The sequence below is a fragment of the Melanerpes formicivorus genome, unplaced genomic scaffold, assembly GCF_026170545.1.
Source record: "Melanerpes formicivorus ecotype bairdi unplaced genomic scaffold, bMelFor1.0.p_v2 SCAF_80, whole genome shotgun sequence".
NCBI lineage: Eukaryota > Metazoa > Chordata > Aves > Piciformes > Picidae > Melanerpes > Melanerpes formicivorus.
Genome location: NW_027142432.1, coordinates 313,013 through 337,441, shown reverse-complemented (window position 1 = coordinate 337,441; position 24,429 = coordinate 313,013). Strand labels below are relative to the sequence as shown.

The window sequence follows — 24,429 nt, the reverse complement described above, 5'->3', positions numbered from 1 at the left end:
GCTGAGGGGGACTGGATTTAATGTTGAGGAAGGCAGATTTGGAGTGGAGCTTGGGAGGAAATAGTTTGGAGCTGGGGTGGTGAGAGCCTGGAGCAGGTTGGCCAGGGAGGTGCTGGCTGCCCCCTCCCTGGAAGTGCTGAGGGTGAGGTTGGATGAGGGCTTGATCAGCCTGGTGTGGTGGAAGGTGTCTGTGGGCATGGCAGGGGGTTGGAGCTGTCTGCTCTTTGGGGTCCCTTCTAGGCCAAAGCATTCTCTGACTGCTTCAATTTGGACACTTAGCAGAAGTGCAATGAAGGGAACTTGAAATAAGCAAAGTTGTGAAACTGGCTCTGAGCCTGGGGCCTGGGTTTGAGGTTGTTTGCTGGTTCTTTGCTTGGGAGCTGCATCTGAGCTTGGGATCTGGGTCTGCACTTTTGATCTGGGCCTGACCTTGAGGACCTGTTCTGAACTTTGGAGCTGCTGGAGTGCTGTGTGCAGCTCTGGTGCCCCCAAGAGCTTGGGAGCTGGGTCTTGAGCTTGGGTGTGGGTCTGAGTTTGGGGGCTGGGTGTGGTGTTGGCTGATGATTCCTGAGCTTGGGAGCTGATTCTGAGCTTGGGAGCTGAGTCTGCACTTTTTATTTGAGTGTGAGCTCGGGGTCTGGTTGTTAAGCTCGAGAAGTGGTTCGGGTCTTAGTTGCTGGTTCTTGGGCTTGGGGGCTGGCTCTGGGCTAGGGAAGTGGTTCTGGGCTTGGCTGCTGCGTTTTAAGCTTGGGGGCTGGCTCTGACCTTGGGAATGACTTCTGACCTTAGTTGCTGGTTCTCAAGCTCAGGGCCTGGGGCTGGGCTCGGGATGTTGTTCTTGAGCTCTAGGCTCGGGGGCTGGCTCTGGGCTTGGGATGTGGTTCTGACCTTAGTTGCTGGCACTGAGCTGGGGGCTGGTGTTTGCACTCAGGGGCTGGCTCTGAGCTTGGGAAGTGGTTCTGGCCTTAGTGGCAGGCTCTCGGGCTCGGGGGCTGGGTCTGAGCTTGGTGGCTTATTCTTGAGCTAGGGGGCAGCTTCTGAGCATGGGAGCTGGTTCTTGAGCTTGGGAAGTGGTTCTGACCTTAGTTGCTGGCTGTGAGCCTGGGTGCTGAGTCTGCACTTTTGGAGTGTGAGTTTGGGGTTTCTGACCTTAGTTGCTGGTTCTTGAGCTAGGGGTACTGGCGCTGGGCTTGGGAAGTGCTTCTGGGCTTGTGGTCTGGGTCTGATCTTGGGTACTGGTTCCTGAGCTTGGGAAGTGGTTCTGACCTTAGCTGCTGGCTTTGAGCCCAGGAGCTGAGTCTGCATGTTAGATTTGAGTGTGAGCTTGGGGGCTGGTGGGCTGGTTCTTGATCTGGAGAAGTTTTTCTGACCTTAATTGCTGGTTCTAGAGCTTAGGAGCTGGCCCTGAGCTTGGGGTCTGTTTCTTGAGCTCAGGGATCAGGCTCTTGGCTCAGGGGCTGGCTCCTGAGCTCAGGGCCTGGCACTGAGCTCAGGGGCAGGTTCTCAAGCTGGGAAGTGCTTCTGACCTTAGTTGCTGGCTCTTGAGCTCACAGGCTGGTTCTGGGCTTGAGGGCTGGCTCTGGGCTTGGGAAGTGGTTCTTGAGCTAAGGAAATTGGTTCTGAACTTGGGGGTTGGTTCTGACCTTAGTTACTGGCTCTTGAGCTTGGGGGTCAGGCGCTGGGCTTGGGACCTGCATCTGAGCTCAGGAAGTGGTTCTGGGCTTGGGGGTTGGTTCTTGAGCTTGGGAAGTAGTTCTGACCTTGGTTGCTGGTTTTAGAGCTCAGGGGCTGGCTCTGAGCTCAGGAAGTAGTTCTGGGCTTGGGGTCTGGGTCTGAGCTCAGGAGATTGTTCCCTAAGCTCAGGGCTGCTTCTTGGGCTTGGGGACTGGCTCTGGGCTCGGGGGCTCGTTCTCAAGCTTGGGAAGTGCTTCTGCCCTTAGTGGCTGGCTCTAGAGCTCAGGGGCTAGTTCTGAGCTTGGGAAGTAGTTCTGACCTTAGGTGCTGGTTCTTAAGCTTGGGGGCTGGCACTGAGCTCAGGGGCTGGCTGTTGAGCTTGGGAAGTGGATCTGAGCTTAGTTGCTGGCTCTGAGCCCAGGAGCTGAGTCTGCATGTTAGATTTGAGTGTGAGCTTGGGGGCTGGTGGGCTGGTTCTTGATCTTGAGAAGTTGTTCTGACCTTAGTTGCTGGCTCTTGAGCTGGGAAGTGGTTCTGACCTTAGTTGCTGGCTGTTGAGGTTGCAGGCTGGTGCTGGGCTTGAAGGCTGGTTCTGAGCTTGGGAAGTGGTTCTTGAGCTAAGGAAATTGGTTCTGACCTTACTTGCTGGTTTTGGGTTCAGGGGTCAGGCTCTGGGCTTGGGGGTTGGTTCTTGAGCTTGGGAAGTAGTTCTAACTTTGCTTGCTGGTTCGAGAGCTTGGGGTCTGGGTCTGAGCTCAGGAACTTGTTCCCTGAGCTCAGGGCTGCTTCTTGGGTTTGGGGGCTGGCTCTGGACTCAGGGGATGGTTTTTAATCTCTGGGGCTGCCACTGAGCTTGGAGATTGGTTCTCGAGCTTGGGAAGTGGTTGTGACCTTAGTTGCTGGCGCTGAGCTTGGGAGCTGGCTTTGAACTTGGGAAGGGTTTCTGACCTTAATTGCTGGTTCTCAAGCTGAGGGGCTGGTGCTGAGCTTGGGGTCTGGTTGTTGAGCTTGGGAAGTGGTTCTGAGCTTAGTTCCTCACTCTGAGCCCAGGAGCTGAGTCTGCACGTTAGATTTGAGTGTGAGTTTGGGGGCTGGCACTGAGCTTTGGGCTTGGTACTTGAGCTTGGGAAGTGGTTCTGATGTTCGCTGCTGGTTCTTGAGCTCAGGGGCTGGTGCTGGGCTCAGGGTCTGGCTCTGGGCTCGGGGGCTGCTTCTTGAGCTCGGGGGTCAGGCTCTGGGCTTGGGAACTGGTTCTAGAGCTTAGGGGATGGCTCTGAGGTGCAAGAGTTGAGCTGAAGTGTCACAGTGCCCTGCAGAGGCAAAAGCTTTTCCCTGCCAGTCAGCCATTGGAATCCTCTCCCCAGGGCAGTGGTGGATTGCCCTGCAGGGCAGAGTTGGAAGGCTCAGCTTGGCAGGGGGCTGGGCCAGCTCCTTTCCAGTGCAGTGTCAGCTGGCAAGGTTGGAGCAGCTGAGCCTTGGGGTCCCTTGCAGCCTGGCATTGTGTGGCAGCAGAGCTGTGCTGCTGGTTTTGAGGGCACTTGGAAAGCTTCTGGAGCATTTGTGCAGAGTGTGCAAGACATCCCTGAGCCTAGCAACTCCCTCAGCTCTCTTCAGAATGAACTCTGCAGAGCTGGAAGAGCTTTCCAGGAATTTGGCAGAGGTTTGGAGGAGTTTGGAAGGGATTTTGGTTCTCCTCCTCCTTGTCCTCCTCTGCCTCATCTTTTTCCTCCTCTCCCTGGAGGCTGCACTTAGACTCCTAGAATCCTAGAGTGGTTTGGGTTGTCAGGGAGCTGCAAAGGTGCTGCAGTCGAAGCCCCTCTGCAGTCAGCAGGGACATCCTGCACTAGCTCAGGTTGCCCAGAGCCCTGTCCAGCCTGACCTTGAACCTCTCCAGGGCTGGGACCTCAAGCCCCTCCCTGGGCAACCTGTTGCAGTGTTCCAGCAGCCTCCTGGTGCAGAATTTGTTCCTCACCTCCAATCTCAATCTGCTCTGCTCTAGTTTGAAGCCATTGCCTCTGGTGCTGTCCCTGCAGGCTTTGCAAGGAGTCCCTCTGCAGCCTTCTTGTAGTCCCCTTCAGGTACCAGAAGGTCACTCTTAGGTCTCCCCAGAGTCTTCTCTTCTCTTCTCCAGGCTGAACACCCCCAGCTCCCTCAGCCTGTCCCGGTAGCAGAGCTGCTCCAAGCCCCTGATCATTTTTGTGTCCCTCCTCTGGGCCCTCTCCATCAGGTCTCTGTCCTTCCTGTGTTGATGGCTACAGAGCTGGCTGCAGTGCTGCAGGTGAAGTCTCAGCAGAGCCAAGTGCCAGGATGGCCTCTGTCCATCTCTGGCTATGCTGCTTTTGGTGCTGCCCTTGGCCTTGTGGGCTGCAGGCTCCCCCTGTCTGTTCCTGTCCAGCTTCTATTGTGCCAGGCCAGGGGCAGGACCCTGCCCTTGCTCTTGTTGAAGCTCAGGAGGTTGCCCTGGGCCCCCTCTGCAGCTTGTCCCCTTGAGCTCCTCCAACTTGTTCTGCAGGGTATTGTCTTAGGTTTCAGGATGCAGAGAGGCAATCTTTGAGCCTTGTGAAAGGAGTTGATGCCAAGCTGTGGCCAGAGGGTTGGATAGAATTGGGCAGTTTCCATGGCTGTGCTGTTCAGAGCTGCATCCTACAGTGCAAAGCATCAAATCCACAACAATCCATAGTGTGCCTGGGCCACGGGAGCCAAGCAACCACCCTAGGCCAAAGCTTCCTCCAGAGCTGCACCAAAGCAGGCCAGAAGCCCAGGCCCCAAATGCCTTCCCCCTCCCCCATGCCTCTCTGCCCCTCCTCCCCCATACCCAAGAGCTGCAGTTACAGATTCTGGTAGGCAGCTCCCAGGTGAGCCAGGCTGCTGCAGACTGCAGTTGGCAGCACTGCCAAGGCCTCAAAGCTCCTCTGCAGAGAGAGATCCCAGAAGATGTTGCTGGGAGCAGAGAGGAAGGGCAAAGGAGACTGGAGATCCTGTGCTGTTCCTTTGTAGAGAGTGGGTGCAGGCCTTGTGGGAATGAACTAAGCTAGATGACACTTTGTGGTGTAGCTGTGGACTCTGCTGTCCCTTCTGGAGGTCTCTACTCTCTGGTGTAAGACATCCCAGTGCCTTCCACCCACCACAGGGATTCTCCTCCACGCTCTCATCCAGGGGTTTCTGTAGGGCCCTACTGGCTGTGAAGATCAGCCCTGGGGACTTGGTGGGGTCGTGGGGATTTTGAGAGGGCAGCAAGTGAGTGGAGATGGAGCAATGGATGGAGAGATGGAGGGTGAAGGCTGCAGGGGGTGGGAGAGCTTAGTTCAGCAGCTGTGTGGCTCTGCCTGGCTCCTGCCTCCAATGGTGCTGGCAGCAGCTGACCCCAGAAGCTCAAAGCCCCAAACCCTGCCTGGCTCAGGACAGTCCCCTGACCCCTCCTGACATCCAGCACAGCCCAAGCAGGCACTCAGGGCTCCTAGCCACACAGCCCAGCCATCTCCCATGGCAGGAGTCACCTGAGGTCTCACTCCCTCTCTGTCCCCCTTCCTCTCATCAGTTTCTGCATGAGGTGACTGCAGGGTCCCTCCCCAGCCCTCATCTGTAACCCCCCCTTGGCTTGGTGCTGTTCTTTCAGGCCTCCAGCTGATCCCAGCCTTTAGTCTCAGGCCCCTTCCTTCCTTGTGCTGCTGCTTTCAGCCCAGTTCCTTAGATGCTTCCTCAGCCACAGCATTTCCCACTCCACCCTTCCAGCTGCAGTGGAGGTGGGGGACACAGGGCCATGGGACAGCCAAGGCAGTAGGGACATGGATGAGCTGGGAATGAGGGAAGGGCCTGAGAATGGTCAGGCAGGAATTAGGCCTTGTCCCCCAAAAAAGGGGAGAGGATGCAGGGCCCAGGTGGCAAATGAGTGTGCAGGAAATGGCAGAATCTGGCAGCATTTGAGGAGGTGAAAGGAGTGAATTGTGCTGCAGCTCTGCCTGTGTCAGCTGGGAGATGAACAGCAGCCCATGGGCACTGTGCCCTCCCACCAAACCTTTTCTCTTGGGGATGTGGAGTGGCAGCTCCAGGGAACTGCAAAGAGCAAGCTGAGAGAAATGGTCAGGGAGAGAAGGAAGGCAAACTCTTTCCAGTGAGTCTCTTTGGGCTGCAGGTGTGTGAAGGGTGCTGGAGGTGTGAGGTTTGGGCAGGAGCCAGAGACTCCTCCAGCATCCCAGTGAGGGCTGAACAGGTTTAGCAAGAAGCTGCCCAAGTCCCTTCCCCCTTTGCTGCATCTGCAGAGATCATGAAGCTCCCTTTGTGTGTGTCCTGAGGGCTGCTGTGATCTTCTCTTGGACAGTGGGCAGCAGAGAGGTGTGTGCAGGGCAGAGCTGAGCACAGAGTGTGTGGGGTGGGGGCAGAGCCAGGGAGGAGAGCTGGGTCCAGAGCAAGATCTGCTGTCAAAGGCAGTTGCAGGCAGCAGAGCCCTGGGCAGGCAGTGGGAGAAAGCTTTAGGCAAGGCCTGGGAGAGGCTGTGTGGAGGCAGCTGTGTTGTGGTGCTGGCCTGCAGCTGTGTGCTGGGGGCTGTGTGCTGGGCAAGGAGCTGAGTCTGCACTTATTGAGGCCTCCCATCTTGATCAGCCCTGGCTGTGTGCTGTGGCTGTGCTGCTGGGCTTGGGAGCTGCCTCCAGCAAGGCTGAGCTGTGCTGCCTGGTCCTGGGCAGTGCTGAGTCATCCCTTGCAGGTCAGTGCTCTCTGAGACCTTTGCTTCTCTGTGGCAGGAGTTGTGTCCCTCTCTCCATCATCCCTGCCCCTGTGTGCTGTGGAAGAGCAGAGTTTGCAGATCTGTCCCTTGGAGCAGCCCTGCAGATAAGAAACCCAGAGTGGGGCTGTAGTGGTTTGAGCCTTAACTGAGAGTTAAAAGCTCAAATGGGGAAAAGGCTGAGAATCTCTTCCCCACTTCCCCCCCACCTCCTCCCTCCAAACAGGGAGAGGAGGGAAAAAAAAGGTAAGGAGCAAATCCACTAATCAACAATCTGGAGTCAGCTTGGAAGTAGAGAGGCAAATAATTTTTTTTCTTCAAATATATATATATATATATACCAATAACAGGGAATAAGGTTCACAAGGGCAAGGAACAAGAATGGATGGGAGGGGAATAGAAAAAAAATAATAGAAAACCAGTCTGTCTCTGAAGAGGCGCAGAGGCAGCAGGGAGAAGGATCAGGTCCAGCCACGTGGCTGAGGATCAGGGGAGCAGCTGCAGTAGCTCTCATCCAGCAGAGGCAGGAGCCAAAAACGAGATCCAACAGCTATGAGGTCCTGCTTTTTATACCCTAGCTGGGCAGGGAGGGGGGAGTGGAACAGACTCAGCTTTTCCAGGGGGGAGACGCCCTTCAGGGAGTGTAAAGTACCTGCAAGCCCTCCACCCTGCTTTCTTCTTTTGTTTTCAGAAAAAGGTGTTAACCCACCACAATCCACCCCTCTGTTCCACTTCCTCTCTCCTGCCACAGCCCCTTCATGTGATTTTGACACATGGTATTTGAATCCTTGGTGCAAGTCTCTTGCTATCCCGGCTTGCTCTCTCCCAGGGCCGTCTCTCTCTCTGCTGATGGTCACTGTAGGTGGTGCTTGAACTGGGCAGGCATGTGGAGAAGAATCAGGAATCAGTCTGTCTTTGAAAGGGAAAGGAAAAGGTCAGGAACAGTCTGTTGCTGTATGGACATAGGGAACAGTCCATTGCTGTAGGGACATCAGGAACGGGTACAGGTGAGATGATGCTCTTTGGGTTGGTGTGCAGTGGGTACGTTGGGTCCTGGATGCTGGGCTGGTATTAAACTAGGATGGAGAAACTTAGAACAACTTATAACTATTCACATAATTACATTGATGAGTGTTGCCTCCTCTGAGTTCATCCTCTCTCAGCCAGAGTCACGTTCTGCTGTGGGATACACTGAATGTCCCCAGTTTCTAACATAACCCAGTACGTGTGACCAGGCCCCTCAGCCGAGACCACCCCTCAGGTTGGTTTGCCCCCACCAGCAGCAGGGAAAACCCACACTGACTTCCCCAGCAGGTTCTTCTCAGCAATCAGAGGAACTCCATCTCCATCCACTGTTTGCAGCAGGTCGGACTGGGCAGGACCAGCTCGGTTCACAGATCCTCTGCTGTTCACTAACCAAGTGGCTTGAGCTAGGTGCTTTTCCCAGTTCCTGAAGGTTGCACCCCCCATGGCTTTTAGGGTGTTCTTTAGCAAGCCATTGTAGCGCTCGACCTTCCCTGCAGCTGGTGCATGGTATGGGATGTGGTAAATCCACTCAATCCCATGTTCCTTTGCCCAGTCCCTTATGAGATGGTTCCTGAAGTGGGTTCCATTGTCTGATTCAATCCTCCTGGGGGTGCCGTGTCTCCACAGGATATGTCTCTCTAGACCCAGGATGGTGTTGCGAGCAGTGGCATGAGGAACTGGATAGGTCTCCAGCCACCCTGTACTTGCCTCCACCATGGTCAGTACGTACTGCTTGCCACTGTGAGACCGAGGAAGGGTGATGTAGTCGATCTGCCAGGCCTCTCCATATTTATATTTCGACCATCTCCCCCCATACCACAGAGGCTTCATGCGCTTGGCCTGCTTGATGGCAGCACAGATGTCACAGTCATGGATGACCTGTGAGATGGCCTCCATGGAGATGTCCACTGATCTGTCCCCAGCCCACCGGGATGTGGCATCTCTCCCTTGGTGGCCAGAAGTGTCATGGGCCCAGCGAGCTAAGAACAGCTCACCCTTGTGTTCCCAGTCCAAGTCTGTTTGGGAGATCTTAGCAGCCAGGTCTGCTTGGTGGTTGTGCTTGTGCTCCTCTGTGGCTCTGCTCTTGGGGATGTGTGCATCGATGTGCCGTACCTTGGTTGGCAGCCTGTCCAGGCGGGCGGCGATGTCTTGCCACAGGTCAGCGGCCCAAACAGGCTTCCCTTTTCTCTGCCACCCGTTCCTCCTCCATTCCTTCAGCCACCCCCACAAGGCATTGGCTACCATCCAGGAGTCAGTGTAGAGGTACAGCACTGGCCAGTTCTCTCGTTCTGCTATATCCAGGGCCAGCTGGACAGCTTTTACCTCTGCGTACTGACTGGATTCACCTTCTCCATCCCTTGCTTCTGCCACTTGCCTTGTTGGGCTCCAGACAACTGCCTTCCATCTCCACTTGCTTCCTACAAGCCGGCAGGACCCATCTGTAAATAGAGCATAGCCCTTCTTGTTGTCAGGGAGATCGTTATATGGGGGAGCCTCCTCAGCACGGGTCACTGTCTGCTCTGCTGGCATTCCAAAGTCAGCACCCTCTGGCCAGTTGGTGATCACTTCCACTATGCCAGGGTGTTCGAAGTTCCCCATCCGAGCTCGCTGAGTTATCAGGGCCATCCACTTACTCCAGGTAGCATCTGTGGCATGATGTGGGGTTGAGCCTCTCCCTTTGAACATCCAGGTCAGGACTGGAAGTCTCGGAGCTAGAAATAGAGGTGACTCAGTCCCAATTACCTCAGAGGCAGCCCGGACGCCCTCATAGGCAGCTAGGATTTCCTTCTCTGTCGCGGTGTAGTTGGCCTCAGAGCCTTTGTACCCCTTACTCCAGGAACCTAGGGGCCTGCCCCTGGTTTCACCAGGAGCCTTCTGCCACAAGCTCCATGTAGGACCATTCTGACCAGCCGCAGTATACAGCACATTCTTGATCTCTGGCCCAGTGCGAACAGGTCCCAGAGCCATAGCCTGGACCACCTCTCGTTTGATCTGGTCAAACGCCACCTGCTGCTCAGGTCCCCACACAAAATCATTTTTCTTCCTTGTTACATGGAAGAGAGGCTTCACAATTTGACTGTACCCGGGAATGTGCATTTTCCAGAGGCCCACAAGCCCCAAAAATGACTGTGTCTCTTTCTTGTTCGTGGGCTGCACCATAGTGGCTACCCTGTTCACCACCTCCTGAGGGATGTGGCGACGGCCATCCTGCCATTGAACACCCAGGAACTGGATCTCCCTGGCAGGCCCTTTCACCTTGCTTCTCTTGATGGCAAAGCCAGCCTCCAGCAGGATGTCAATTATCCTCTTACCCTTCTGGTAAACTTCCTCTGCTGTCTCACCCCATACAATGATGTCATCAATGAACTGCAGATGCTCAGGAGCTCCACCTTTCTCCAAGGCAGTCTGGATCACCTCATGGCAGATGGTTGAGCTATGGACCCAGCCCTGAGGTAACCGATTCCATTGATACTGTACTCCCCTCCAGGTGAAAGCAAACTGTGGCCGGCATTCTTCTGCAATGGGAATGGAGAAAAAGGCATTAGCAATGTCAATTGTGGCATACCACTTGGCCGCCTTCGATTCCAGCTCGTACTGGAGCTCCGCATGTCCGGCACGGCAGCGCTGATCGGAGGAGTCACTTCATTCAGGCCACGGTAGTCCACAGTCAGTCTCCATTCCCCATTTGCCTTCCGCACTGGCCATATCGGGCTGTTGAAGGGGGAGTGAGCCTTGCTGATCACGCTCTGGCTCTCCAATCGTCGAATCAGTTGGTGTATGGGGTGCAGAGAGTCTCTGTTGGTCCTGTATTGCCTGCGATGTACTATGCGAGAGGCAATAGGTAACTTCAAATCCTCCACCTTATGGCTGCCCACTACGGAGGGGTCATCTGAAAGCTCGGGCATGGTGGACAGCTGTTCTTTGCCTGCAGTCTCCACAGCTGCCACCCCAAACGCCCACTTGTGCCCCCTAGGGTCCTTGAAGCATCCCTCCCGCAGAAAGTCAATGCCAAGAATGCAAGGTGCATCTGGACCAGTCACTATGTCGTGCTTTCCCCATTCATTCCCGGTCAGGCTTATCTCAGCTTGCAGTACAGTCAAGTCTTGTGAGCCTCCTGTGACTCCTTGAATGCTTATGGACTCAGCTCCTTTGTACCCCGATGGTATCAGGGTGCATTGGGCCCCTGTGTCCACCAGAGCTCGGTACTTCAGGGTTTCTGCAGTGCCAGGCCATTTCACATACACATCCCAGTATACTGTGTTATCCCTGGCCTCCACCTGGCTGGAGGTAGGGCACCTCTAATGCTGGTGGCAATGTCCACACTTGTCACATGGTCCTGTGTTACTAGGGGAAGGGTCTCTTGAGCGAGAGGGACCACTCCAGGAAACTGGGGCAGCTCTTCTCCTAGATGAGTTATCCCCGTGGTGCCCACCTTGCAGTTCCCGCACCCTGTTCCAGAGGGCAGAGGTGGGTTGGCCATGCCAGGTGTCCATGTCCTCTCCATGGTCACAGAGGAACCTCCACAGAGACCCCCTTGACATTCCCCGATTGGCTTGGGGTGATCTCCTAGGGGAAGGTCGCCTGTTCCTGATTGCTGAAACCTGGACCCATTCTGAAGGAGAAGGGGAAAAGGAGGCATCGCTCCCCTTTTTCAGTTCAGACATGGAGGTCTTGATCTCTTTGACAATGTCTTTAGCCATAGTTTCTATGGCTGAGATCAGGGGTTTCTGATTTACGCTGTCCTCATATTCCCTTAAATCATTGGCAAACTCACAGACAGTTTTAGGACTTCCATCCTGTCCAGTCAAGAGTATCCCTCCTAATGTGTGAGCATATTTCTGAGGAGCACCCTGGGTGAGTTTCTTTACGAAGGGCCGTCTCATGGGCACCTCAACTGGGTCCAAAGGGAGCTGGCCATCCCCATAAATTATTTCCATCACGGCCATCTGCCTCAGATACCGAATGCCCTGTTCCATAGTTGTCCATCTAACTGGGGCCCAGGGCAGGTCATCTCTTGAGCGGTACCGGCTCTTGATGGCGTTCAGAATCCGGGCCCAGAGAGTGTGTATTCCATCAAGTTTGGCTAACTCCTTGTCCAGACCAGCATCACGAGTCAGGGAGCCTAAAAGCTTTGCCTCCCTCTTATCCAGGTCCACTGTGTCCACACCGTCGTCCCAGCATCTCAGGGCCCAGCTTAGTATTGGCTCACCCTCTTTCCTGGCGTAGTCCAGACGAGTTTGCCTTAGTTCCTTTCTGGGCAGCGATGTAACAGTTATTTCCTGGTCTGAATCATCTTCATCCACCGCTGGGTTCTGTGAGCTGCTGGGGCCTGCTGAGGTTCCTTCCTCACCATCCGTGCTTGGCGATGATTTTTTTGATTTCTTTTCCTGCGTGTGGTGACCGGTGCTAGAGAGACTGCATTGGCAGGAGCATCAGGGGTCAACTGTGGGACTGCTGGTGGTGGGGCAAACCCTTGTGCCTGGGGCTCAGGCTGAGAGCTGGCACAGTCATTACAACCCGACCCCTCCCTCTTTGTGTCTACAGAGTGTTTACAATGCCCACAGCAGACACGCCCCCAGTCATTAAAGAGCACAAAGGAGTGTGTTACCACCCTCCAAAAAGCTCTTAATGGGTTAGCTAGTCCTCCACCCAACATGGTCCCAGCAAATGCCACTATAAGGATTACATTTAGGCATATGGAGCATATTGCAACGTAGAGCAATTTTCCACCACAGGCACTTTTATCTACACCGTTGGTTTCATAACTTGCTTCAGGAAAGTTTCCTATGTTAGAAAAGTTATCACTGACAGTGAAATTCAATGAATTCAAGAGATACATGCCTAACTTAATTGGTAAAGTTTTTATCCACTTGATCAGCATCTCTATCATTAACCACACCACGTGGTAAGTTATTAATTTGTAGATGTGGGTCCAAAAGATCCAGCCAAAAGCCCATGAAAAGGCTTGGACCATCAGGTTCTTTAAAATTGCCATTTCTACTTCAAGCTACTTTTTCAGAAAAAAAAAAAAAAAGTATTGCTTTCCCAATACAAGATCAATTTCCAAGCCCCACGTTGGAGGCGCCAAAAATTGTAGTGGTTTGAGCCTTAACTGAGAGTTAAAAGCTCAAATGGGGAAAAGGCTGAGAATCTCTTCCCCACTTCCCCCCCACCTCCTCCCTCCAAACAGGGAGAGGAGGGAAAAAAAAAGGTAAGGAGCAAATCCACTAATCAACAATCTGGAGTCAGCTTGGAAGTAGAGAGGCAAATAATTTTTTTTCTTCAAATATATATATATATATAGCAATAACAGGGAATAAGGTTCACAAGGGCAAGGAACAAGAATGGATGGGAGGGGAATAGAAAAAAAATAATAGAAAACCAGTCTGTCTCTGAAGAGGCGCAGAGGCAGCAGGGAGAAGGATCAGGTCCAGCCACGTGGCTGAGGATCAGGGGAGCAGCTGCAGTAGCTCTCATCCAGCAGAGGCAGGAGCCAAAAAGGAGATCGAACAGCTATGAGGTCCTGCTTTTTATACCCTTGCTGGGCAGGGAGGGGGGAGTGGAACAGACTCAGCTTTCCCAGGGGGGAGACGCCCTTCAGGGAGTGTAAAGTACCTGCAAGCCCTCCACCCTGCTTTCTTCTTTTGTTTTCAGAAAAAGGTGTTAACCCACCACAGGGGCAACAGCAGGACCCCAGCTCCCAGCATCCCAGAGTCCCAGGGCACCTCCCAGCCTCTTCTGCCTCCTCCTGCCCACTACATTTCACCACTCCAGGGGCTGAGGCACATCAGCTGTTGGAATTTGGAAACTCCCCAGGCTTGTGGGGGTCAGTTGTGTGCAGGAGATGATGTTTGGGGTTGGGATTTGGAGGGTGGTGGGAGAAGGTTGGAGGTGGTTTGGTCTTTGTGGGTCAGTGCTGCTGTCTCCATTGCCTGAGCCAGGAGAGATCAAAGGACAGGGCCTGGGCCAGGAACCATGCTGCCAATGCCACCAGGCTTGAGGAGAGCAGGACAAGACCACTTGTAAGCCCCAGGGTACTTCAGGGCACTGATCACAGGAACCTGGGTTCTCAGCACAGGTATTAGAGGTCTGTGCCCACACTGTGGCAGAAACTGAAGGTTTGAGGTCCCCTCTGCATTCTCTCCTCCAGCTGGGTGTTGGGAGTCAGGGAGTGTCATGATCCAGGTAAGATCTGAAGGTTTGAGGTCCTGGGCTCAGGTGCTTCCATCTTCCCTATTGCAGAGCTGTGACTCCTCCCTCCCACAGTATGGCCTCACAGAAGGATCCAGACAAGAGTTGGGAGGAGAAGCAGCACCCAGAGATCAAGTTGGAGAAGCCAATATGCAGTCCCAAGGGAGAGGAGGATGAGGAGGAAAAAGAGGACAAGATGGAGGATGATGCTGAGAATGACAACTATGAAGAGGAGGATAATGATGATGGTGAAGGTGACCAGAATGAGGGGGAGGAATGTGTGGAGGAGGATGAAGCCAGAGCAGGTCCCTCAGTGTCACCCAAAGAGCTGAATCAGTGCCCTGAGTGTGGGCAGAGCTTCCCAGGTGGCTCAGAGCTAGCGAAGCACCACTGCCCGCAGCCTGGCTCCCGGCCCTTCGCTTGTGGTGACTGTGGCAAGAGGTTCCGCTGCAACTCGGATCTCATGCAGCACCTCCGCACCCACACTGCAGAGAAACTGGTCACATGTGCTGACTGCGGACAGCGTTTCACCCGGCGCTCCAGCCTCACCCGGCACCGCCGCACCCACACTGGAGAGAAGCCCTTCTCTTGTGACCGCTGTGGCAAGCGCTTCAGGCAGATCTTTACTCTTAGGCAACACCACCTCACCCACACCAGGGAGAAGGCTTTCACCTGCAGGGACTGCGGCAAAAGCTTCAAACAAAGCGCCACTCTCACCATCCATCGCCGCATCCACACTGGAGAGCATCTGTTCCCCTGTGCTGAGTGCGGCAAGAACTTCACCACGAGTACCACATTAATCCAGCACCGACTCATCCATAATGGTGAGAAACCTTACAGCTGTACGGACTGCGGCAAGAGCTTCACCCAGAGGGGACACCTCACAGAGCACCGTCGTGTGCACGCTGGCGAAAAGTCTTTCAGCTGTGCTGAGTGCGGCAAGACATTCCGACATTGGGGGACTCTCATTCAGCACCACCGCACCCACACTGGTGAGAAGCCGTTCACCTGTGCTGACTGTGGCAAGAGCTTCAGCCAGAGGGGCACTCTCATTGATCACCGCCGCACCCACACTGGAGAGAAGCCGTTCACCTGTCCTGACTGTGGCAAGAGCTTTAGAAACTGGAGCAATCTCATTGTTCACCGCCGCACCCACACTGGTGAGAAGCCCTACACCTGTGCAGATTGTGGCAAGAGCTTCCGCCACCAGGGCACGCTCGTTGGTCACCGCTGCACCCATATTGGTGAGAAGCCGTTCACCTGTGGTCACTGTGGGAAGAGCTTCAGCAAGAGGAGCTCTCTCATTTGCCACTGCCGCACCCACACCTGTGAGAAACCTTTCAGTTGTGCGGAGTGAGGTATGAGCTTCACCCAGAAGGGGTACCTCAACAAGCACCGCTGCACCCACAACTGAGAGCAGCCTGCACTGGAGGGGAGGCATAAATCCACCTAGAATCTGCTGGGTAATCGTGACCCCTGTGAGAGGGCCTTTCCAGCACCAAAATCATCCCTTTTTCCTTTGCAGTTCTCAGGGACTGGGGATACCAGCAGCAACCAACACCTTCTGCCCTTCTGAACACCAATTATTGCTAATGAGAACAGCTACAGTCCTGAGTCAGCACAGCTGGAGCTCCCAGTGGAGATGGGCAGGGCTTTGCCACGGTCTGTCTGGTTCTTCCCTTATGCTTTGTGTCTCCCTGGGGTAAGAAATCCTCTGTCCATTGAGCAATTGTCTCAATAAAACCCAAAAGTTACCCAAATCCTGTCTGTTTGCTTTTATTTCAGATATCCCTGCCTCAATGCCTGAATTTTGGGGGCATTTGCTGCCAAGGGATGGGGTGGAGCTGTGTGCCCAGTTCAGGGAGGGGAAAATGAGGTTCTCAGAGGAGTCTTGAGGAGCATCTCAGAGGCATTCTGCAGGGGCTTTCAGGTGATCTTACATGTTTGGGATTTGGATGGTCCTAGGACTGACTCTTGGGATCTTTGGAGGGTGTAGGAGGAAGCTGATGGAGATCTTTGGAAGAACTCAGAAAGCTTCTGTTAGCTTTCCACTCTGGGGCTGGAACAGGTTGAAGAGCTGAGAAGAGGTTAAGCTGCCTCTTCCCCCCCAAAACAGAAGTGAGGGAAAAATAACAGACACAGGAACCAAAAAACCCTCTGGGTTGAGATAAGGACTTGAGATAAGACCAAAAGAGTTGAATCCAAAGGAGATCCCATAATGCACACTGACCTGAGGCTGTTTGCAGAAAGAAGCACAGCAGTGAGCAGCAGCAGCCAGGAGTTAAATCCCTTCAGCCCTCCCCCTCAGCAAAGAGCCAGCACCTGAGAGCCAGAACCCAACAGCAGCAACCAGAACAGGAAGCCTCTCATGTTGCCATCTGAACTTCAAGCCCTGTAGTACTTTGCTCCAGCCAGCACTGTCCCTGTGAAGGTGGCATGAGGCAGGATGGAGTAATGGCAGCAAATTTTCAACTTAACCTTTGATATTCCCAAGCCCTCATTCTGTGCCATCTGCACCATGCCCAGCAGCGATCAGCAGCACACCCCAGGCACTGTCCATTCTCACTCCACAGGAGGTTGCTTTGCAGTACCCAGAGGGCTGCTCACTGCAGGTGCTCTGCAGCTCCACTCTGTTCCAGCACAGTCTGGATCAGTCCATGCCCAGTCCAAATGCTGCAAATGTTGGAGCTGTGTTTCCAGCTCTGGGGCAATGGAGTCCAGTGACTCCTTCCATGCCTCCAAGTGAAAGCAAACTGTGGCTTGCATCCCAGTACTCAGCTTCCAACACATCCAGGTGTGGGGATCCTCCTGTCACACCAGAAACACAGATGGGTTCCACCCCTTGTGGTTTGATGGTGTCAGAGCACTCTGGGCACCTGTATCTACTAAAGCTTTGTCCTCTCATGGGTTCAACTTGCCAGGCCATTGGTTCTGTGTGGTCCAACAAACCAATTTGTCTCTCCCTTCCATCTGGTTGGAGGCAGAGCCCCTCTAATTCTGCCTTGGGTCCCTTGTATCTTGTGAAGATGCTTTGGGAGTCCCTTCAGGAGGACCAGAAGCAGTTTCAGCTTCCCTGCTCTTCTTAGGTCATTTCCCACTGGAAACTGAGGCAGTATCTCTGCGGGGACAATTCCCCTGCAAGTCACAGACTCCTGCAGCCAGGACTGGATTGGGTTTTCCCTTCCACTCCCTCATGTCCTCCCCATGGTCACACAAGTAAAGCAGAGGGTGTGCTGTGCTGTGTGCCTCCCAGATTCTCTCCCTTGGACAGGGGAGCAGCTGCTCCTCATGGCTGAAACACAGGACTGTACAGGTGGGGAATAAAAGCTTCTTCTGGAGCTGATGGAACTCCTGGGACAGTTCCTTCACAGCTGAAACACAGCCCTGGACAGAGGAGCAGAGATTTCCTTTGCCTTGCTGGGGCCTGCTGCTTGTTTCATCCACTGTTTGTCCTTGGTTATCTTCCAAAGCCAGAGATAAGAACCAAGCCAGTAGCCCTGGTTCTTTCTCTTGTTCCCATGGGGACCCTGATCCCTCCTGGTCCTTTGCAGGATCAGCTGCTTTCCTTGTAGGCTTCTTTATTTTATCCCTACAGGAGTGTTGTAGGTGTGACCTCGGGAGTGAGCAGCAAGGATATCAATGAATAGATATATTGGTAGTCTATTGATATACAAACTATGCAGCAGGGGATTTAGTTTCTATTCACAGGCAGCATTATTGGGTTGGTGGAACCACCTCTGCAGAACGTTTGTGCCTGGGCACTTCAGAGGAACCAAATGAGTTCTAGAATTTAGAGTTGAAACTGATTGGAGAAGCAGTGGGGGAGGGGTTTGTCGGTGACCGGCAAACCCTCAACCCAGGACAGTTTCAGCACTACCTGAACCCAAATTCTATAAAGCAAAGGTTTGGCTTCCTCACGAGCTGAGAACCTCATGAAATCTTTCCTTGGTGATGTGTTTAGAGTCCTGACAGCGCAGCACGGCTGTGCCCTCATGAGGAACTAGAGAACGGCGCCGACCGCGTGGCTGTGCTGCAGGGTTGCTGCTTCTCCCAGAGCACAAAGGTCCTGGAGCCTCCCAGGGGAAGCTTCAGAGGCTTTTGCCGCTGGCTCCACGAAGCACAGCACCTGGCAAAGGTTCCCCGCTCTGGGGGCTGTAGCGCTTCAGGACCGGTGGTGCACAGGTGCTGCCATGGTTTCCTCCTGTGGTGATGGCTCATGCGGCAGTTGACCCCACGCTCCACGGCACTGCCCCCAGCCAGGCAACAGTGGCAATGTGCAGTGAGGCCTTCTGGAGCTGCTTCAAGTCCCGGGCGAGGCGGACCATAGTGGCACAGAGATGCACGCAGGCATAGGCACGGACACCAGCGTGGGGGGCACTTGTTTACCAAACAACTCCTATTTACCATTTGCCCCAAAGAATACTGCTCCAGTCAGCATCCACTGCTAACACAATAATTAACAAATCAACTGATACTCTGCCAAATGAGCATAAGCACATGCCACAAACAGGGCAAACAAACATGTAGCCTGGGCCTTGTTTGGCACAGGGGTGAGAACATGCCCAGGCAGATTGTTGACCTGGACTCAGTGGTGCCATGGTCCCCCCCCCACTGACTCCAGAAGAGAGGGGGATCAAAGGGGATTTGAGTCACACACACAGAAGCATGTTCTGGTAATATTTGGGGCACAATCCTGGTCATAAGCACCATTCACTATGAGGGGCAGCTGATCCTGGCACAGGCTGCTTCTCTGACACAGCTGCCATGCCTGTGGCACTGTCTGTAGGTCCAGAGACCTTCTCTTGCCCCTGAGCCCTCTGCACAGAGATGAGAAGGGCTCGAGAGGCATGGGCCAGGCCCAAGCACATTGCAGTGATTTCTGTCTCTCAGGAACTCCCAGGCTGACAACAGACTTTTCCCAAACCTTTCCCCAGCTGGGGAGGATTTTGCACTTGCTCAGAGCTGAAATTCCAAAGCACCAGAGGTGACCACCAGCCTAAGAATTTGCCCCTTCCCTCCCCCACCCCCTGCCACTCCTCAGCATCCAGCATCTGGGCAGATCTCACAGTGGTTTCCTTGGGAGTGTCCTGTATTGTTCTGGATGAAACCAGAGCAAGCTGCCCAGCAGTGGACATCACATCTCTGAGCCATTGCCCTAAGCTAACACTCAGCACCATCAGCAGTACAAACAGGACTGCAGCTCATCAGATCCCCCAAAGCAAATCCATCAACAAAGTGAACACACCACAGGTAACAAAACTTCTGTCAAACTCGGTTGACAAGCCTCAAAAGTTAATGGAATCCTCTTCTTATCTCTTTTTGTTATCTCAGTCCTGCCAAAATCTGTCCTTATTAAGGCAGCTGCTTTTGTGCCCCACGTTGGGCTCCAGAAAAGGAGTGTAATGGGTTCAGCTGAACCAGCAGCTTAACCTCTCTGCTTCCTCCAACACAGAACTGAGGGGAAAAGAACACCACACAAAACCTCTTTGTGTTGATACAGAAACAAATGAGAGGAGAGTTTCCTGAACAAATCAGATCATCAGAATGCAAAAGTACAGTGACCTCAGCCTGTGTGCAGAAAAGGCACAGTGGAAAGCAGCAGCAAGCAGCAGCAAGCAAGGCAAAAGCCCAAAGCAGGGAGCTGCTCCCCTATCCCTTCCTGTCCCACTGCCATCCCAGAGGAGCAGCCAACACCCAAAAAATCCCAGAACCCAGAAGCAGCAAGTGGAACAGGGAGCCTCCAATGTTGCAACCTGAACTTCAAGCCCCATCATCCTTTGCTCCAGCCAGCACTTTCATTTCTGAGGCTGGCATGGCTGCAGCATGGTCTGGATAACAGCAGCAGAGTCAACTCATCCCATGACAATCAGGAGCCCCTCCAAGCAAAATGGAAAGAGCCTCTCAGCTTCTGTGAACAACTTACACTGCTTTGAAGGCAGCTGGACTTGCCACATGGATGCATTAGCTGAGAGCCCAGAAGAGCCCAAGGGGGCAGTGGAAGGTGACTTCAGAAGGATCCTTGAAGATGAAGCTCAGACAGACTTCATGATTTGTAGCTGGAACCTTGGTATTTCCTACAGGGATCTCCTTTGGATTCAGAGCCCTGTGACAACTCACAGGGTTAGGGGTTGGAAGAAACCTCTGGAGATCTCTGAGTCCCCCTGCCAGAACAGGACCATAGAATCCATTGCAGGTCTCACAGGAACACATCCAGACAGGGCTGGCAAGTCTCCAGAGAAGGAGACTCCACAACCTCTCTGGGCAGCCTGTTCCAGGGCTCTGTCACCCTTACAGTAAAGAAATTCTTCCTTCTGTTGAAGTGGAACTTCCTGTGCTGCAGTTTCCATCCATTGCCCCTTGTCCTATCCCAGGGCACAAGTGAGCAGAGGTTGTCCCTGCCTCTTGCTTCCTTATCCCCAGCCCTCACATACTGATAGACATTGATCAGATGCCCTCTCAGCCTTCTCTTCTCCAGATTAAACAGCCCCAGGCCTCTCAGCCTCTCCTCATCAGGCAGTGCTGCAGTCCCTTCAGCATCCTCACAGCCTCTGTAGCAGATCCCTGTGCCTCTTGAACTGGGGAGCCCACAACTAGATGCAATATTCCAGGTGGGGCCTCACCAGGGCAGAGCAGAGGGGGAGGAGAACCTCCCTGGATCTGCTGGCCACACTCTTCCAAATGCACCCCAGCATCCCATTGGCCTTCTTGGCCACCAGGGCACATTGCTGTCCCATGCAGAACTTGCTGCCCACCAGAACTCCCAGCTCCTCCATGGGGCTGCTCTCCAACTATTTGTTCCCTTGAGTGCTGTAGGGGTCACATTGCTCTGGACATTGCATGGTGCACATCACGTCTAGTGAATCTGAGGCTCCCCAGGAATTGCTAGTGGGTTCCTCTTAATCACAGGGATCCTGTCCCAGCAGGCACTAGTGCAGGAGAAGGAACACCAGGCTGAAGAGAAGGAGAAAGGGAACTGAAAATCTCATCACCTGAATCTAGAAAGAAAGCCCTTGGTAGCAAATGTCCATTCTGGATGGACACAGAACACAACACAGAGAGCTGATGAGAGCAACTGCTGGGGGTGCACCAACTGCCCTGAGAGCCCTAAGGAAGGGCTGGAGGGGGGAGGGCATTCACTGGAATTCCAATACCTGATAATACCTCTTGGACATACTGAGAATCACAGAATTGTCAGGGTTGGAAGGGACCTCAAGGATCATCCAGCTCCAAGCCCCCTGCCATGGGCAGGGACACCTCACACCAGAGCAGGTTGCTCAGAGTCACATCCAGCTTGGCCTTAAAATCCTCCAGGGATGAGACTTCTACCAGCTCCCTGGGCAACCTGTGCCAGAGTCTCTCCACCCTCATGGGGAAGAATTTCTTCCTAACATCCAATATGAATCTCCCCACTTCTAGTTTTGCTCCATCCCCCCCAGTCCTATCCCTACACAGCACCCTAAAAAGTCCCTCCCCAGCTTTCTTGTAGCCTCCTTCAGATACTGGAAGGCCACAAGAAGGACTCCTTGGAGGCTTCTCTTCTCCAGACTGAATGACCCCAACTCTCTCAGTCTGGCCTCATAGCAGAGCAGCTCCAGCCCTTTGCTCACCCTGGGGGCCCTTCTCTGGAGACCTTCCAGCACCTCCAAATCCTTCTTGTAATAGATGCTCCAGAACTGGACACAGAGCTCCAGGTGTGGTCTCATCAGGATGGAGCAGGGGCTAAGAATCACTTCTCTGGCCCTGCTGACCACATTTCTCTTGATACAGCCCAGGATGCAATTGGCTCTCTGGGCTGCAAGTGCACACTGGTGGCTCCTGTTGAGCTTGTGGATGAACACTTCCTTTAAGGATAATCCAGAATTAGAAGCACAGGATGGGGATGGAAGAGGCTCCTGATCCAAAGAAGAGACATTCCAAATGTGTCCAGAGATGCAACCTGACAGATTAGCAAATGTTGACTGCCTGAAGTCAAGTCACTTCTGTGGGAAAAACACTCAGGGTGTGCACCCATCCAGGGACATCCATAGACATGGGTGAGAGATGGGAACAAAGCAGGATTGTGCAGGAAGGAGGAGCCAGCACAAATTCTGCACCATGAGGGTAGTGGAACACTGGAACAGGTTTCCCAGGGAGGTAGTTGGGGTCCCATCCCTGGAGATCTTCAAGGTGAAGCTTGACAGGGCTCTGGGCAACCTGATCTAGTTGAGGCTGTCCCTGGGAAGGTTGGACAAGATAACCTTTGGAGGTCCCTTCCAGCCCAGCCCATACTATGATCAGTGAGATATGGGAAGCAAGCAGATTCTGCATGAAGTGCAAAAGGAAGACACCACCTGGGGCTTCTCAGAGCTCTGGGCCTGGCTATGGTTGTGGATTCCTGCCTTGGGCTTCAGTCTCAAGCAGTTGGTTGGAGCAATAACCCTGAGCTTGTCCCCCTTTGTTTGCATGGCTGTTATAGTGCAGGGCATGTGTGAGTGCTGGTCTGCTTGAGGGAGCAGAACAGGGGACAGCAAGGACCTCTCTGGGAAGAGCTGGGGCAAAGGTCACCTTCAAGAGCAGGCCCTAAGCCTCTGTCTTCTCCTAAGCTCCCATTTCAAGGACCTGGCCTAAGGCCTGTCTGCATTTCATAGAGCAATACTGAGCAAGACTTTCCTGAGGTTCTTTTCCCTTCTTTCTGTTGCTTTTGGGAGACTCTTGAGTTTCTCATTCCATCAGCTGGGCAGGAGATGTTCTCCTCACCTTTCACTACATGTTTTGGAATCTCTTGGGTTTGTCCCCAGACATTGGTTTGGTCACCAGCTGTGCTCAAACTTTTCCCTTCACCTTCTAATCACAGAAACACAGAGTCAGCCAGGTTGGAAAATACCTCAGAGATCAAGTCCAATCTATTACCCAACACCCCCTGACACTTAAACCATGGCTCCAAGTGCCACATCCAATATTTTTTGAACACTCCAGGGACAGTGACTCCACCCTCCCAGGGCAGCGCATCCCAGTGGCCAATTCCTCTTTCTGGAAAGAACTTTCCCTCACCTCCAGCCAAAACTTCCCCTGACGCAGCCAACTATAAAACTGTAACAGGACTCTTTCCCAGTACAGATTGTGCCCACAACCAGGAAAGGCTACACCACCTGAAGCCCTCTAACCACTCCTCTAGGACTCCTCCCAGTACAAACCATATCCCCTTACCCACTCCCTGACAGACTGGGCCCCATCACAGTACAAACTATCTGACTGTTCTTCAGAGATGGAGTTTCTGGTGTGTCCTATCCCCAGTCAGAAAGGCACCACAGCATCTGGGAGAAACCATTCCAAATGCACTGGGGTCAAGCAAACCCTGCACACAGGGAAGAAGGCCAACTGCAGCTGGGCTGTGGCAGGAAGTGTGGCCACACAGACTCAGATGTTGTCCTCCCCCAGACTCCTCACTGTAGTGGCCACATCTGTATGTTTGGTGTCTAGGTGTGGGGTTCTGCAGTCTGACAGAGAAGGGAGGAACTTCAGAGACTACAGAGGAGATCTGCCAGGATGAGGATTGACATCTCAGTGGAGAGGATGAGGGACCAGGGTTGCTTCAGCCTGCTGAATGGAGGCTCAGGGCACTGCCATAGCAGCGTGCACATGGCTAAAAGGTGGTTTCAGAGAGGATAGAGCTCTGCTGGGGAGTGGGGAGAGACCAAAAGCTTCACAAAGTGCAGCTTGAAAGGTTCAGAATGGAGATGAGGCCAAAGAAATGTCCCTCCAAGGGCAGAGCTGCTATGCATGAGGCCATCCAGAGGTGTCAGGAAATGGCAGGGAGAGCTGAGACAGCTCAGGGAAGGGATGGAAATGGCAGGGGGAGAGCTGGGTGGGGAAGCAAGATTGGTGTCAGCAGCCTGAAGGGAAAGAGCTGCAGGCATGGGACAGTGTAGAAGAGGCTGCAGTAGGGATGGCCAAGGGCTCTGGCAAGGTTGAGAGGACCAACAGGACCAAGGTCTTTGTCCCCTTGGCTCTGGCACTTGCCTCTGCCACCAAGGCCTGTGAGGAGAAACTTGGCTTTGAGGTTCTTCTATTGTAAGGGCAGTGGTCAGGGCTTGGCCTTTCTGCTTCCTAGACCAAAGGCAAGTTTTTCTGCCCTGGACTTTGCCTTTGTCTCCCTGCAATCCTGGCCTCTAACAAGCTGCTCTAACGAGTCCCTGGGGAGCCTTTGTCAGTAACAAGCCTCAGTGAGGCCAATCAGTGCTTCAAGGTACTTTGGAGTTTTCTTCTGACTTGGACTTCTTGAGAGGCTTCTTGGCAGTACCTTGGCAGAGTCTCCTGGCAGTACCTAAGGATGATGTAATCAGCCCCAAATACTCCATGGGGCTCATTAAATACTGCTGAACCACTAATTATTGCCAAGGTTTCTGCAGCTAATTGGAGAGGTTTATATTGCACAAAGCATCTGATAAAAATTGTATTTAAAGGTACATTTCATTCCTTTTCAGCAGGAGTTGTCTCTTTGCAAGCAAACCACAGCAAAACCTGACAAGGTCCTACCTTGGTCACTGCTCATCCTCACTCCCCACTGCCCCCAGCAGAGCCCTGAGCCCTGAGCCCTGAAGTGAGGGACAGGATCTGCCTTGCCAGGGGCTGGGGGTCAGGGCTTGGCCCTTTGGATCAATGAAACCCCTCCAGGTTTCCTCAGCAGCAGAGCCACCTTGAGCTGCTTGTCCTGACCTGTCAGCACTGCTTCAGTTCTCTGCTCTCACCGCAGCCTGGAGATGCTTCAGTGCCTCCATTGATGCTTCCCTTGTATCCACTGTCTCCTGCTCTAACCAGACCCTGGGGACCCTTTCCCA

General features: G+C 53.5%; 1 protein-coding gene across 1 annotated transcript in view; it reads left to right on the top strand.

The window, feature by feature from the left end:
• LOC137454421 (zinc finger protein 850-like) overlaps window positions 1–24,429 on the top strand; it is a 345,652-nt gene that overhangs the window by 82,164 nt on the left and 239,059 nt on the right. Inside the window, exon 4 of the mRNA XM_068164461.1 lies at window positions 14,306–14,921. Within this exon, the coding sequence (XP_068020562.1) occupies window positions 14,306–14,921 (616 nt within the window). The remainder of the gene's footprint in view (window positions 1–14,305; window positions 14,922–24,429) is intronic.